General features: G+C 40.1%; 1 protein-coding gene across 5 annotated transcripts in view; it reads right to left on the bottom strand.

Annotated features, from left to right (window-relative positions):
- Positions 1-287: 287 nt before the first annotated feature.
- Positions 288-16,603, bottom strand: part of IBTK (inhibitor of Bruton tyrosine kinase) — a 61,279-nt gene continuing 44,963 nt past the window's right edge. For all 5 annotated transcript variants that reach the window (XM_065681367.1, XM_065681369.1, XM_065681370.1 and 2 more), the window contains exons 26-29: positions 12,844-12,996; positions 3,661-3,729; positions 3,424-3,556; positions 288-1,653 (exon numbers count right to left, since the gene is read on the bottom strand). In XM_065681367.1, the coding sequence (XP_065537439.1) occupies positions 1,528-1,653; positions 3,424-3,556; positions 3,661-3,729; positions 12,844-12,996 (481 nt within the window). In that variant the 3' untranslated portion in view covers positions 288-1,527. The remainder of the gene's footprint in view (positions 1,654-3,423; positions 3,557-3,660; positions 3,730-12,843; positions 12,997-16,603) is intronic.

Raw genomic sequence — 16,603 nt, 5'->3', positions numbered from 1 at the left:
ATTTCCCACAGTACACAAGCTTTCCTTTAAATCAGAAGCATAGTTTCAGTAGGTCCTACAGCCCTGCAGTCCATCATGTAAAGCACTTATTGCAAGTATTCTTATCAGTACAGGGAATGAATCAGCAGTAGAATTTAGAATAGAATTAAAAGCTACATCTTCTTTTGCCTGTGTAGCTTCAAAATGCCCGCAGTCCTCGCTTCATACGCAAAGGAAATACTTTTAGATAACTTTATACTTACTTAAATTGTTGATTATATATAACCAGCACATAGGAGTACACTAGCTTTGTGTAAATCAAGATTTTATGCTTTATTGCATTTGTTTACAATTTTCTTGGGGGATTTTTTGGTGTAGCTTGACTTGAAATCATCAGACATATTTACATAGGGTTTTTTCAAGATTCTTTTATCACACAGTGATCAATTCTCTACATTCATTTTCTGTAGCTTGCTCAATTCCAGTTCTCCAGAGTTCATGAGTACTGACACTACTGAAAAAGTACAAGATCAAGCACACCTACACAAACAGACAAACTAGTCAGAATATTGCAGGTAAGGCTACTTTTTTTTTTTCCCCTTTTTTTTATACATGTATAGATTTGTTTAAACCAGGCACAGAGAACTTTGGAACACACAATACTGAAAGCCATCTATGATAATCTTTGAAGGTTAGGTGTTTGCAAATTCCACAGTCAAGCATTCACCCCCATAGCTTTAGCAACAAATACACAGCTCTTATTTCCTCAGCACTTCAAGTGAATTGTACCTTAAATACAGTGGTTCTAAAAACCTGTACCATATTTATCAGAATAAGACTACAGATGAGCTAATTAAGTGTCACCACATTCTATTCAACTGTGTGCTTTACTTTACAATAGGGCTGACTACTCACAGGCCAGTCCCACAGCAGTGAAAAACATGCACAACTCAACTGAGAGCAGACAATGGCAGGGCACTTGGATACAGTGTGGAGCATGACAGTAAAAAGTACTGGGCACAAGAGTCAGAGAACCAGTACTTGCATACATAACTTAAGGAAAACTGCATTATCAAATTGTACTTTTACATGAAGTTCAAATACAAACTTTATCCAATATTCCCAATTTGCCAGAAAGCTGTGAAGAACAACCACCCCTGCCCCAAACTTTGAAGATGCATAATTCTGCACATTCAACTTCCACATTAAATCACAAAATAAGCACTCACTTTTCAGCCACCTGTGAATTTAACAAAAAACCCTCACAATTTAAGATTAGCAAATACAATTCCAATCTACTGTTTCATGTAATTTTACTAATAATATGTCTTGTCAAGAAAATTCTCTCAAAACATACATACAATATATATGTGGGTAAAAGACACCGTGAGCACATTATTTCCATTCTCTCTAACAAATACCTAGTTATTATGTGCAGTGTTTTAATGCTGATGTTAAAGATCACATGATTCCACTTCTTCCAGTCCCGTTTTACTTATAACAAGAACTTCAGAGTGCACATACAACATGGACTGTGAAGAGTACAAATTAGTGCTTATTCCACATAGGTGCTGCTATAGGTCCCTGAGGAGCCCTTTCAACAGTCACAAATTCATCAGGGTTGTCAAAAGCTTCATAGTGGATTAATAAATCTTGAATAGCACACTCCTCAATCTGGAAGGAAAAGAGAACATGTATATCAGTGTCAGATCTACGTTTAAACCAGTAGCAATTTTATGAACTGGCTTTACTAGTCCGGAATGCATGCCTGCTACAGACCTCCTGTTCAGGAAAAAGTATACACGAGCCCTTCTTCAGAAAACTTGATGAAATTTCATGTTTGGAAGCCCTGCTCCTCTTGGGAAACTGGAGCCATTCTGATACCTGCTAGGTTTGATTCAACACAACCCAGCAACAGGGCACAAGCACTCAGGAGGTATGCACTGATGAAAACTTCCTAACATAGATGAACAAATAGCTGATGAAGGGTGACACTCTGCTGGATCTCACACTTACAAAGAAGGACTGGTCAGGGATGAGAAGGTCAGGGGCAGCCTTGGCAGCAGTGACCATGAGATGGTGGAGCTCATTCTTCTGAGCGATGGGAACAAGACAAATAGTATAATACCCTGGGACTTCAGAACAGAAGACTATCATCTGTTCAGTGATTTGCTTGTTAAAAATTCATAGGACATGGCCCTGGAAAGAAGTCCAATGAGACAGTCTGAAAACTGGCTGAACTGAGGATCTCAAGAAGTTGCTGATCAGTGGCATAAAGTCCAACTAGAGGCCAGTCACTAGCACCAAAACTGAGACCAGGGCCAGTACTGTTCATCTTCATTAATTACCTGCAGATGAGACATAGTGTATCCTTAGCAAGGTTGCAAACAACACACTATTGGAAGGAGTACCTGATATGCTGGATGGTTGCGCTGCCACACAGAGAGACCCAGACATACTGGAGAAATGGGCTACGAGGAACCTCATGAAGTTCAATAAAGGGAAATGCAAGTCCAGCACCTGGGAAGAATAACCCTAAGCACCAGTACATGCTGGGGGCCAACAGGCTGGAACAAAGCTTAGCATGAAAGGATCTGGGGTCCTGGTACACAGGTTAGCAGCAATGTGCTTGTGTGGCAAAGAAGAGTGACAGGCTCCTGTGCTCTGTGAGGGACAGAACTGCTAGCAGGTTGAGATAGGTGATCTTTCCCTCTGCTTAGCACTGGTGAGACATATGGAGTGCTGGGCCCACTTCTGGAGTCCCCAGTACAAGACAGACATGGACATGACAGAGACACTCCAATGAAGGGACACAAAAATGATTAAAAGCTTGGAGTATCTGATATATGAGATGCTGAGCACACTTCTGTTGTTTAAGCATAGAGAAGGGAAAGCTTAGGGAGATCTTGTCAAAGGGTACAAATACCTGATGGGAGAGAATAAAAGTGAATGAACCACATTCTTCCCAGTGGTGCCCAGTGACAAGAGAAGAGGCGATGGGTATAGGCTGACATACAGAAAGTTGCATTTAAATATAAAAATCTTTACTGTGAGAGTCGTTAGACACTGGAACACATTTCCCAGGGAGGCCAAGGAGTCTCCATCCTTGCAGATGTTCAAAAGCTGCCTGGACACAGCTTTGAGCAATCTGCTCTAAGGAACCCTGATCTGAGTAGGGAAGAGATTTGGATTAGACAATTTCCAGAGGTTCCTCTCAACCTCAACTATTCTCTGATGCTCTGAATGCATTAATTATGGACTCGGTGGTCTTTAATATAGACATACCTTTTCAAATAGCAACTTGAGGTTATTACTAAATGATATTTAATATAATTTTATCAATGATACTAAGTGTATCAATAATTAATCCCCCAAAATGATCTCTGAAACAGACAGTGGAATCTCCTTGTGTCACTTCACAGCTGCAGTAACTTAGCACATTACCTGGATCAAAGCCAAAGGTTTTTCTCTGCTCCTAATAAGGGCAGCTTCTTGCTGGAGCTCCTCTTCTACGATAGCTGAAAACATGACAGGTGCTATCACAGGAGAGCTAGTTGGTGATGCTGCTGACCAAGGACTGAAAAAAAAATAAAAAAATGACATTATGAGGCAACATCAAGAACAAGGTCAGTACAACACACAGAAAACAAGCTCTGGAATCTAAGATACTGTCAAACTTACTTATGACTCTCCAGCTGTGGAGAATCCAGAACACGGTCTTCCAGGCCTGGGCTACTTCTAGTGGTGCTCCTGGAAAAACATAGGAAAGGAGTTTTAAAGTCACTGAGCATTTTCCTGCATCGTCTGTGAAGGACAGATTTACTATGGGCAATTACAAATGGGTAGGGTTTTTCCAGAAGAAAGGCATTAGGATGTAATGCTGAATTTGTCTTAACTGTGATACAGTGACTAGAAGGGACAATGATGCTCATTTTTGACTCTCAGAATGCAATGGTTTTTCAGCTTGGGTATTAATTCTGGCATTTCATAACATTTGCGCATTTGAGCAAAAGCATCTTTAAAAAATAAAACCATAAAAAATCATATATAAAATAGTCAACTGGGTTATGCACTAACATCACTGACTATAAATGTTTGCAATATAAAAAAACCATGACAAACAACTGTCCTGTTTCAGATTAAGTGTTTCATGCAAAAGAAACAGTGCTGCGATAGTAAATAATTTGTTCAAGTGTAAGCTCAGAAGTTATGGATTTCCAGTACACAACCTGCAACTACATCTCACATTCATACAAATAGCATAAAGCTAGGATTGAAAAAAAAAATATTAAAAAACCCATGAAATATCAGAGTTCCCAACAGGAAGACACTTTATTCAGTTGCAAAATTTTAACCTCTCAATAAAAAGAAGTTGCATTTGGTATGTTGTATGCTTTAGGAGGCAAGTATATTTGTCAGAAAACCCCTTCCTCAGTAGGAAGACAGGGACATGTTCTCATTATTTAATACCTATGTTTGGCAACATCTGATTTCCACGACTCTAAAGAAGTGTTACAACATACTATGAAATGCTAGCCGCCTTCTTTGAGTAATTCTATGGCACTGTAAAAAACTCGTGAGGGTGTTAGTATTTCAATATATCAGTCTCAATTTTCTTCAGGGCTTTGGTAATCTTCTGTAAGTGGCCACAAACTCTTGGAAAGAAGGAAAAATCTATAGAAAGCTAAGAAAATTCCAGTAACTGCTAAGCTCCCTGCCTGGAATTTTTTCCCCAGAACACAATTCCAAGGTCAACAAAAACCATATTCATACCACTAAGCAATGATGGCAAGATCTCAAGAAAAAATATCTGAAAAGCAATATCCATCATTAAAATGGCGTTTAAATGAAACATGCCCAGGTTTTTGTCATAAAACATAACTGCCACCAAACAGCTAACTACTCAAAGAACAGAATGAACACAAATTTAACTGCTCTGTGAAAAGATACATGTATCTGCAGAAACAGCTGTCAGGGCATAACACTGGATTTCAAAAGAGGGTTTTCTACAGTGTCACTCCCTTGAATAGAATCCAGCAAATAAACCTTTCGCTTGGTCATATTGCTTCTGTGTTTCTGACGGAAAGCAAAGCTCATGTTAGTCAAGATGATCCTTCCCCTCCTTTTTCAGTATTGGTGATCATATCAGACACTGACAGGTCAGACACTGGTACACTGTATGGATAGGAAACCAAAGAGGTGTGGTGCTCCCCAAACTGGAAATTTCCAGATAACCACTATTACAGAGATTTTAAAGAACTGACACATGAAACAACAGCTCCATGCCAAGACTGGTCAACTCTGCTGTACCATTCTCCAGATTGAGTATTTATGCAGCTTCAGTTGCTTCATTTTGACCTCATTAATACACAATGTCTTTTCCATAGGTGCTGAAGAACACTTAGGAAAAAAAGGGAGAAAAATCAGTACTTTGCAATTTTTTCTTCTTCTTTTATCTTTGGCAAAGGAATACCATTGGCAGTTTAGAGAATCCTATTTTATTTAAGAAAGGTCTTGGGTCAAGACAGATAAGGGTGGTAAATAAATAATAGGAATTCTGTAAGACACTGAGTCAAGGTCCACGTAACCAAATGTATTATTTTTTAAACAAGTTTCTCATAGCTCTGCTACCTAAACGCTACCTTACTCACTTTACAGGTAGGTTAATCGTTATTTTAGACAATAAGTTAACCAAACGAAATATAACAAAGTTACTGTTGATGAATGCAATAAACAGAAAAGCTCCAACCAGTAGACAATATTAGGAGATATTATTAATTTAGCAAAGGATAAAAATGAACAATACAACTGCGGAACACAGCAGTGGGAAATTCAGAAGTACAAAACAAAAGACCGAAGTGAAGGCTGTAGTAGTTATAAGCTGGGAGTTTTTCAGCTTGAAGAGAAAAAGGAGAATCCAGGGTGTACTGATCTCAGTAACAATCAGAAGTATGTGGCTGAGGAAAAAGAAATATTGCCTCCATTTGAAACAAGTACTTTTAGCAACATATACCACTCTGGACGAAGCTTATTTGGATGAGCTTTTAGTTTTGGTCTCTTAGGTTCAAGGAAGAACACTAAATTGTCACTGTTCTAACCCATACTATTCTATGATTCTATGATGCAAAGAAGAATAACTGATATTAAATCTTCCACTGATCATTTTCTGAGAGAAAAAAAAAAAATTATCTCCAACGTTGCAAAGAAAAGAATGAGAGAGCCTCCTCCAAACACAAAACCAGATCATTTCAGTGTGCCTTAAGTCAACTAGCATGGCAGAAGGTTGGCAGGAATGAACGGACTTGGAATTCAAAAAGGACAAATACGAACAGTGGAAGCACAGACAGCCTACACCAGAGGAAAGTATAAATATTACTTCTGTGTAGAGGAACAGAGTTATAAAAGTCAGTGCTTGGCTGGACCTGAAACAACTGAGAGGTGGAGGACAAAAAAGAAGGGCTTCTATATTAGTGAGAAGAAAAACAAACCAATGAACCAACCACCGTGTTTTCTTGATGACAAGAAACATCTAAATGTTATACCCATTTTCCAGGAGGATATAGGGAACTACAGACTGATCAATGTCACCTCAATCCTGGGGAGGACTGGGGAGCAAATCCACCTGGAAGTAATTTCTAAGTGCATGCAGGACTGGGCATTGATTTATGACATGTATTTATGACACAAGGCAAATTTTAACTGACCAACCTGGTTGCCTTCTGCGATAGGATGACAGACTCTGCAGTCAACCAGGGAGCAGCGGATATCATGTTCTTTGGCTTCAGCAAGGTCTTTGACATGTTCTATTATCCTATGCTTATACTCAGTCTGAAAAATATGGACTGAGTAAATGGACTGGCTGGATTCCAGATGGCTGGAAAATGGGCTGAAGCCTTCAGAGTTTGCACAAAGTCCAACTGGAAACCAAATACTAGTGACAGTTCTCAGGGAGTAATGCTGGGACCAATCCTGTTTAGCATCTTTGGTAAAACAGAACACACTCTCAGCAAAGCCACAGATGGATAAGGAGAAGGTGTGGACGGTGCAGCAGTCCATAGTCTGGATGCCAGGCTGCTATCCAGAAGGCCTTCAAGAGGCTGGAAAAATGGGCAACCAAGAACTCATTTATTTCAAAGGCAAGGCAAAGTCCCATATTTGGAAGAGAACAGCACCATGCAGCAATATAGGCCAGGGACTGACTGACTAGAAAGTAGCTTGGCAGAGAAGGCCCTGCAGAGACCTGGCTGGCAGCAAGTTGAAGATGAATCGGCATGTGCAACTGCAGCAAAGGCATCCAACTGCATACTGGGGTGTACTAGCAAAAGCGCAGTCAGGTAGACAAAGGAAGCGATTCTTCCCCTCTCTGCTGTATTTATTAGTCTACATACAGAGTATCACATTGTCGTGGTTTAAACCGAGCCACACATTCACTCACTCCTCCCCCCTTTTCCCACTCTTTCTTTCCCGTCCCGCCCCGCTCCCGGAGGGATGGGGAGGAGAATCGAGAGAATGTATCTCCCATGGGTTGAGATAAGAACAGCCCAGTAACTAAAGTATAACACAAACCACTGCTGCTGCCACCAATGATAATAAGAGAAAATAACAAGGGAAGAGAATACAATACCACCGCCGAACGAGTTCAACCCCCCCGAAGAGAGCCCATGCCCTTCTGGGTAACTCCCAGTTACCTCCCTGGGCATGACGTGCTGTGGTATGGAATACCTCTTTGGCTAGCTTGGGTCAAGTGTCCTGTCTCTGCTTCCGCCCGGCCTCCCCTCGTCCCTGGCAGAGCATGAGACTCAGAAAGTCCTTAGTCAGGGTAAAAGTTACTTGGCAACAAAATCAGTGTTATCAGCTCTGTTCCCAGGCTGAAAGTCAAAACACAGCGCTGCACCAGCTACTAAGAAGGAGAAAAACTGACTGCTACTGCTAAACCCAGGACACACATCCATTTTAGGGCTCCTCAATACAAGAACGATGCTGTCAGGCTGGAACAAGTCTAGTGGAGGGCTACAAAGATTAGAGGTTGGAGCACACCACAGGAAGAACTGTGTTTTGTTAATCCTAAAGGAAGGCAGCAAAGGGCATTACTGTCTTCAACTGCCTAAATAGAGTTTAGAGAAAAGATGTAGCAAGAATCTTCTTACAGGTGCACCGTCATAAAGCAGCAGCATCACAGGCTGCAAAATAGGAAATCCTAGTTGGATATAAGGAATGAAAAAAAAATGCCGGTATGGGGACAATCACACATGAGAACATGTCACCCAGAATGTCTGGGGTATCTTCATACTTGGAAGCAGTCACAACCCAACTGCACCAGGCCCTGAGCAACATAATCTAGTTTGGCTTATTTTGAGCAAGAGTTTGAACTACAGAATCTAAATTATTCTGTGATTTCAGCAGCAGGGGACTACTTTTTAGCTGAAGTCTAGATAAATCAGCTTCCAGCTTTTACTGCACTTAAGACAGTAACATAATAAAGAGTAAGAAAGAACCAGGGAAAAGGAAGGAAGGAGAGGAATTGATGAAAGTGTTTCTTTGCTTGCTTGTTTGTTAATTAAGAGCATGTCTTAGAACTTACTACATGCCTTTATTCTGGTGTCATCTCTCAACTTTATCTCTTTTTACACCTGCTTTACTAATGCTCACCTTCCTGCACATTTGACACCTACCCTCCTCCCGCTCACAATCCAAAGAAGTCACAGCACTACTATAAATGAACCCAAGTAGATTGTTATACTTAACAAACCTGCTTCAATATAGAGAAAAAGTTCTTTCCAGAGTAAGACTTCCAAACAAATTAAAGAAACCCCCAAAATGACCAAAAAACCACAACATTTTCAAAACATGGAATTAATAGTTCCTGTGTCACAGCACACTCTAGTGATCAATTAAAAGATAAGTTTAAATACCTATGTCATCTCCCTCAACTTAAATGTGCCTCTAAAATGTAGGATGCAGTTCACGTATTTTGAAGCTGTTTGTACATATGTACATCTGTGTTTCTTACTAGCAAGACACTCAGTCCAGATATTAAATTAACTGCAGATATTTCAACATGTTAGATTAATTCTCAGCTGGCATCAAAATAACTAGGAGAAATGGAGCAGACGGGAAATGTGAAGCTAATAAACACAGAAATCAAAAAAGCAGCCTCAAAAATATAGAACTTGGAAACCTGGAAATCTTGAAAATTAAAGACTGATGCAGAGACATAAGTGGTTCTGCATGGAAACAAACCAGCCAAATATCATCAGCACTGAACCAACCTGATTAACTCAGTTGGCTGAACTTGCCATGACTCTTGCACAGCCACCAACATGTCCTAGCACTCAGCTCCCCAGTGTTTCTTGAGGAGTTTTTTCTTTTGAAGCCTGTTAAGGTCCAGTGCCTCCCTGATCTAATGACTGCTCTCAGAAAAGGAACACAAAGCCTGGTCTACTGCAGAACCCCCTGGGTTTTGCTGTACCATTTGAGTCATGTACTATTTATTAGCTCATTATTAGCCATGCCAGAACTAGGCCATTCCCACGCGAAGCCACAAAGACTTGTTTCCACTAAGACTCTTCACTGCTCCCTGGAGTAACACAGTGAAGACAACCCAGGCTGCCACAACAAAGTTAAGTCATGTCAGGCCTATGGTTTTAGCTTAGGCTATGAGTTACACATGCACAGCTGCACAGCGTAACTCCCAAGGCTGAGCTGTCCCTGGAAACAATGCAACCACATCCACACAGCCCAGCTTTTGGGCTCATCTGCCCTCTGAACTGAAGCCAGTTCACATATCCACATTCATGACATGGTTCATGTACAGAAAGTTTCAGGGTTGCATATACTGGAAGGTGACAGTACATGGAAAAGTCTTCATGCAATCACCAAAAAAATCCTCACCCAGAGACTACTGCACAGTTTATCCAAAGAAAAAAGACAAAGCAGGAACAGTAGCCATGCAAGTACCTTCAGTGTCTCATCATCGAGTCTGACATGAGGATTCCTTACACTCTATACACATGTAATTTCCTTTCTTTAAAAAGGAAGGGCTTGGATAATTTATCTTCACAGAAATAGCCCTTCAACACCACAGGCAAAAATCAGAGCCTACTGTGACAGGAACTGTCAAAGAATAAAATTACCTCAAACTAGAAACTCAGCTCCTAACTTTCAGATGGATGAACTAGTCACCTAGGCTCTTTATACCTAACAGAGAAAAATAAGCATCTTCAGACACAATTCAAAACAACCTGAAATAGCTCTGGAAGTGCTGTCCTTTTCAACTGATAATAGTCAATCTAGTCATCTAGGCTCCCACCAGCCTAATGTATCATTTTCGGACAGCTAAAGTATTAGGCCTGGATTCAGCTCAAATAATCCATTTTGAAAGTGTGCAGACTGGCCAGACAGCACAGACTAGACAGAGCAATGCAAAAGGAAAAGAAATAACTGTATGAAGATCATAGAGCAAGTGCAACAAAGCTAATAATAGCATCCAGCACAAATTCCCTTATCACCAGCTCTTGCCATCTCCCATATGACAAAACGCTTTATTATTTTGCTAGCAACAAAATTAATGATACCTGGTTTTCCAGAGATTTGTCCCTACATCTCCACCCATCACAGAAACTTCAGCTTTATCCCTGTTCCTGAAGAATGCCTTCCCATCACACACAATCTCTAAATCCTCCTACCTCTCTCTTCTAACACTGTCCCACACAATGTTCCTGTATTTCTACCCTCATTTTTTCTTTATCTACCAATAGGAAATACACTATTTCTGTCCTAGGGAAACACCAGTTTTTATACAAGCTGAGCAACCAAGAGGCAGGTCAAGCAGAACTTTCTTTTACTTATGGAGGAAGCAGTTTTTGAAGGGGGAGGGAATAAGACTTCGTAAGAAAAACTGGGAGTTAATTGGTGTCAGGCCTCCCTGCGACCAACAGGCTCTGCAAACTTTTATCCCTCAGTGCAGATGTGTAAACTTGAGTCAGGCTGCAAGGAACAGAGTTGAGCTGTAATGCAGAGCTGTGCAAAAGCTCATAGGGGCTCCCCATCGTGTCACACAGAGTGACACACCTTAGCTTTAGATATCTGGATTTGGAGGTCTTGTCCAGAAGGGTGAGATTAATCAAAATCAGCATTTGGCAAGACATTTTCTCTCAACATGCTTTGAGAGCTGTCGGTTGAAAAGTTTATGGGCATCCTAGTAGGACATTGTGTATCACAACCAGGTAACCTGGAGAGAACAGCACTTTCAGCAACAGGGAGACTCAGCTGGGGAATGGAGAAGTAACAGCCTCCTCACGATAACACATGGGCCTTTTAAAAGAAATGTATTCATAAGTAGCGAGGGAGAAAATCAGACCAAGATAGAAAAGGAAGTGTCTCCTGGGACCAAAAGGTCTGGCTGCTTTCAGAAGGTGGCAGACCCCTCACCAGGCAATGTTGCCTTGTACTGGCTGTGGGTTTGGACAACTCCAGTGTCAAACACAGGGCCAGTGAATGAACTGAGATTTCTCAGTTATAAGAGTGTCCATGTAATAATTTGTGTTTTCATAAAATCGCCATCAGGATTTGCATTTATGCTCAGTCTGTCAGTCTTAGGCCTTTCTTGAGCTACACTGCAGCTATGCACAAGCCCAGCATTGCTGTTCCTGACCCTGACTTGACTTGCAGGTTTGACTCATCCCAATGAACCTGTCTGCACACAGACTCTGGCTCACCCTGGTTTCCATCACAGAGTCTGCCCTGCTCACTTTACTCCAGCACAGTGGGGCTGTGCTCTTGCTAGGAGGCCACTGCCCAGACAGGCTGCTGTGACACTTGACTCCCCACCAACCATCACAGGGCAGCTGGCTTGTGCTGCTTCCAGACAGGGGCTGAAAAAGTGTAAGATTTTCAGGCTCTCTGAATTGTTAATATATCTGAAATCCATAGCATTCAAAGCTACTGATGATAGGGGAAGAGATGCAGGTAGGCAGGCAGATGCAGGAAAGTCAGTCATACAGACCTTCAGGAATATGGCTGAGATTTCTTTCCTCAGTTTAGACAGTTATTTTAACCCCAAAAAGAGGTTTTATTTGAGGTAGCAAGAGGATGCATGGCTGTAACAATTGGACCAATGATCAATATTGTCTAATACTAGACACATAATTAATGTGCACCTCAGAACAAGTTGTGTCCTTAGAACTGTAGTCACCCAGTAATTACAATACATAGACATAACCAACACATCAGTATTTTGGTAAGCCCTCTTAATCCATGAAAAATTTGACCTAAACAACTACATCAGCTTAGAAGAAAACTCAGATGAGGAAATGCCAGAAATGTGTTTGCAAAAATTGATTTTATCTACTCAGATGTTACACAGAATTATTTCTAAGCAAACTCTGCTTCATATATGCCATATCCAAATGCTAAAGAATATCTAATTTCTACAGAAGTTACAAAATACAGGTTTATAATTTTTAATTTTTATACATACATATACAAATGCACACACACTTATGCAGTTTGCCCAGAGCCTGAAATGATTGCATCCATCTATACACAGACACCTGTCCATATATACAGACACAAACACTTCAAAACATCCAACAGAATATTAGCATTGGAATTAAACTGCTTTAGTCTTTAAGTTTCCCATTCATAAGAATATTCCATTCATAAAATCTATGAAATCATTGAAAACAGATTTCAATGACAATCACTGAAAGACAGAAATCATTGAAAACCAAAACAATCATTGAGAGAATGCTCACAGGATTATTTTTTTTAAGTGACAATTTTATCCTTTCAGAAGAATTTAAACAGGTTATTGTGGTTCTTGTCTAATGGATGATTAGGAGATTTGGAAAAGCCTGCTCTTACCTTACGGTGTTTTGGGCTGATGAATCCTCAGTTCCTTTATATCCAGCTCTTTTGATACCAGTACCAGGAGAATTATTTGCATTCATGCATTTTTCTTCTTCCATTACAAGATCACGGAATGACTTTGGCAAAGCAGAATGTAATGAAGATGACCTAAAAAAAAAACCCCAAAACCAACTCCTTTTATACTTGCAGTGTCCAAGACTCTATATTGTTCCATGATGCATATAGCAAAGAGGGCCTTTTCAGTTACTAAAAATAAAAATACAATATTACCTAGCTTTTGTAACTCATCATTATGGCTGCTAGGCCTCATTTGCTAAAATTGGTCACTTTGGGTCAAATAGGTAAGCATCAGAAAATAAGTACTTATGAGAACAGAACAAGCCAGTCATATGGAATTTTCATTACAAGGAAAACCAACAATTTACAAAAATACCCAAGCCCACCCCTCCAACTATTCCACAACTAACTCATTCTCCTAAAAAGCAGTTTTATTTTCACAGACACCTTGTCATAGACAAGCTATATTCTTATAAATCACACAACGCTTTAGTACTTTCATTCTAATATCGTTACTTTACCACCATGGAAGTCAAGTATAGCTGATGATCTTTCCGTAAGATATGAGTTACTCATACCTGCTGGAGGCGATATAAATCACTTAATCCACACTCATATTCCTAAAACTGATATGCTTCACTTTTTTTTACTTGCCAAAGGTACAGCCTGCAGTATTGCTGAATTGGAGCCTGCATATTATCTTTCAAAAGTAAACAAGTACGAAAATATAGCAATTTAGCATCATAGCTATTCTGAACATTTTCTGATCCAAAAGCCTTTTTATGTACAGAATTCAAGGTAGTTACCATCATCCTCTTCCTTACCCATCAAGGCTTTGGAATGAATTCTTCATACATTTGTTTACATTTAACTTTACTAAGCACAGCAGTCCCACTCATTGTCAAATACACATTGAAAGAATAGCTCTGTTCATTACCTACTCAAAGAAACACAAGATCAATTACAAACACTACTGAAGTAAAACTAGCTTTCTAAACAATGCTAATTGCTTGTGCCACCAGCATAAGCAGCAAAGCATCTTAAGCCAAAGACTGTCACACTCTTATCTATGTGGTTCACAATTTAAGACAACAAAGCAACTAAAACACTGCAACATTGTATCTGAAATCTCACAACAAAAGCAACTGAAAGTTATATACGGTGTCTGAACCCCCTCCTAGACCACCCAGGCTTATGTCTGGAAAGGTTCTGTTGTTGGGGTTTTCCTTTTTTTTTATTTAATATTGCATAAGCAATGCAGAAGGCACAGAAAGCAGAATGAGAACCCCCAGACGCAGGGGCTCAGAGTCATTTTGCACATCCTCTATTCCTGCCACCAGCTGGTACACAAGAGTCCAAGCAAGTGTTTGACCAGAACTACCCCACATATATTATGCCAAGACAGCAAATAGTTCCCTTGGGATCCGCTGACACAGAAGCTTCTTTTGTACTAACAGTTTAAGTAGCCTACCTATTTTCATGAAAATTCTGTACTGCAATCAGATCCATTTGCAACACAGCACCAAAACTCCCCCCAGAAAATACCCAAAACACTACCCTGCCCCTTGTCAAAAAAATAACCCTTCATCATTCTCACCTTGTGAACCTATCCAAAACAGTTACTGGTGGCTTAAAATGGTTCACCTTAAACTGGTAAAAATTTTCCTAAGGGCAACAACTCTGTATTTCAGCTTGCACTGCCTGATACATTGTCATTTCTATCTAACTTGCAACATTAAAAAAAACTAATTTATACATCTCTTTTAAAAAGTTAATGCAACAAAGTTCCTTTAAGCTGTAGCTGCAAAACATCAAATCAAGAAGTTCCAAAACAACTGTTGATGTTTCAGCATAAGCTGGACAAACTGACAAACTAGACATTAAAATATACAATTGCCAATTCTCAGGTGACACTTCAAATATTTTTTCTCTGCCTCCATTCTTGAAGAGCCATAGGCTTTCCTGAGGTTAAAAAAAAAAACCCAAACCAAATAAACACCACCTCCCTCCCCCACTTTAGATATGGAAAACTAAAAGAGTTAACACCTAGCTTCTTGCATTACATACTCTCAAAGTGTTCCTAGAGTGACTCTCATCCCCCTTCTAATTTCCATGTCTCTTCAAAGGAGGAAAGGCAGGTTCAGTCCCCCGAAAACTGTGAAACTGGCAGACTTTTTGGTGGAAAAGGTAGGACATTGTGAATAACAGACTTTTAGTCAACCAAAAAAGAGCCAGAAGGTCCCACACCCTTCTGGCAAGTGTGCTCACTGCACATCCAAGATGAGTATCTTATTTCATTGGAACACAAGTTCTATGGCTTTGACTATATTGCATGTGTGGAAAGCTCAATATATTGCCAAATGCTTAATAGTCTGTTGTGAATTTACAGAATATAAAACTTTGCAAATACAATATAAGAGCAGATGAATAGCACCGTTTCACCTTACATACAAAAATACAACTAGAGGGGCAATCAAATAGTTGATGGCTTGCCTAGAGCAGCTAAAAATTTATTCAACAAATGCCCTCTTTCAGCAGCTAGGCATAATTTTAAGCATTCATATACCTCCTACTGGTTCTTTGCTTGAACTCTTGAGCTACTGGCATTTTCCAGATCAGCAGCCAGTGGAATGTTGCAGAGGAACGTACAGAATCATGCTTGGTGACCACATGAGCATTAGATAGATTCCAGCCTCCTGAAACATACCCTGGCCTTTCCACTTAAGATGGTTTGGGTAACACAGTAGGGCCCAGCTACTTTTAAAAACTCTTTCATCAGAACCTTAAGAGAACAATATCTCTTCTGGAGACAGTTATCTAAGCATATTAAAAAAATCAGCCCACACTTTTTAAATGCAGGGAACAGTTCATAGGCAGTTGGTACTTTAAAACTAGGTAACAATAGGTGAAGAATTATCTATCAGAAAGTAGATGCATAGCATGAATACTATTCAGATCAAGGATGTTATGCCCCAAACTTTTGTATGTTTTTTTTAATCAGTTTCTTCTAATATCTTACTTTCTGTATTAAGACGTAAATAATTTAACTAGAGGCATCTAGCTCATGTGCTTCAGTCAACCAGTACAAACACTTCCAGAGTCATTTATCTCACAGTGAAAAACATGACTTCAGGAACCAACAAAAACCTCTTCTAAAGAAGCCCAGATAACTAGGTATGCTATGCAATGTCTTCCAAAGCCTACTTCAGGCTCTACTATATCTGAAAGTTGTGTATGAAGTAGAAAAGGGAAAGACCAAGCTGGAGAACGACATCATCCTGCAGAGAAGTTCTCGTAGCCCCTTCTGGTGATATTCAAAGACTGTCAGTAACAAGTACAGAGACCTGCAGCTTGAAAAAGGCTAGTAAAACAAAAAAAAAAAAAACTAATTTAACTGACGATATTTAAGATAACTGGTCAAAAATACCCATGAAATGCCTACAACAGTGATAACTAACATCAGCCCAAGCAACAGAATGGCAGGTGTGGGGAAGTTCCTTTGAAGACTCCACTGTGACCACAGAAAGGCCCCTCACTCTGCTGGGTCACTGAGGAAAAGGACTGACTCATGCAGGCCATGGTCCACCTCATCAGCAGCATTCCTGGCCAGCTGCAGCTGTTCTCCTACATGAGCATGGACTCCCCTTTGAGTCCCCCATCAGTTATTGCACAAAAGCGTGACTTCCCTGGTGCTGCT

Source organism: Lathamus discolor, chromosome 5 (genome assembly GCF_037157495.1).
Source record: "Lathamus discolor isolate bLatDis1 chromosome 5, bLatDis1.hap1, whole genome shotgun sequence".
NCBI classification, from domain to species: domain Eukaryota; kingdom Metazoa; phylum Chordata; class Aves; order Psittaciformes; family Psittacidae; genus Lathamus; species Lathamus discolor.
The sequence above is the reverse complement of the archived record's forward strand: the minus strand, read 5'-3'. Positions and strand labels throughout refer to the sequence as shown.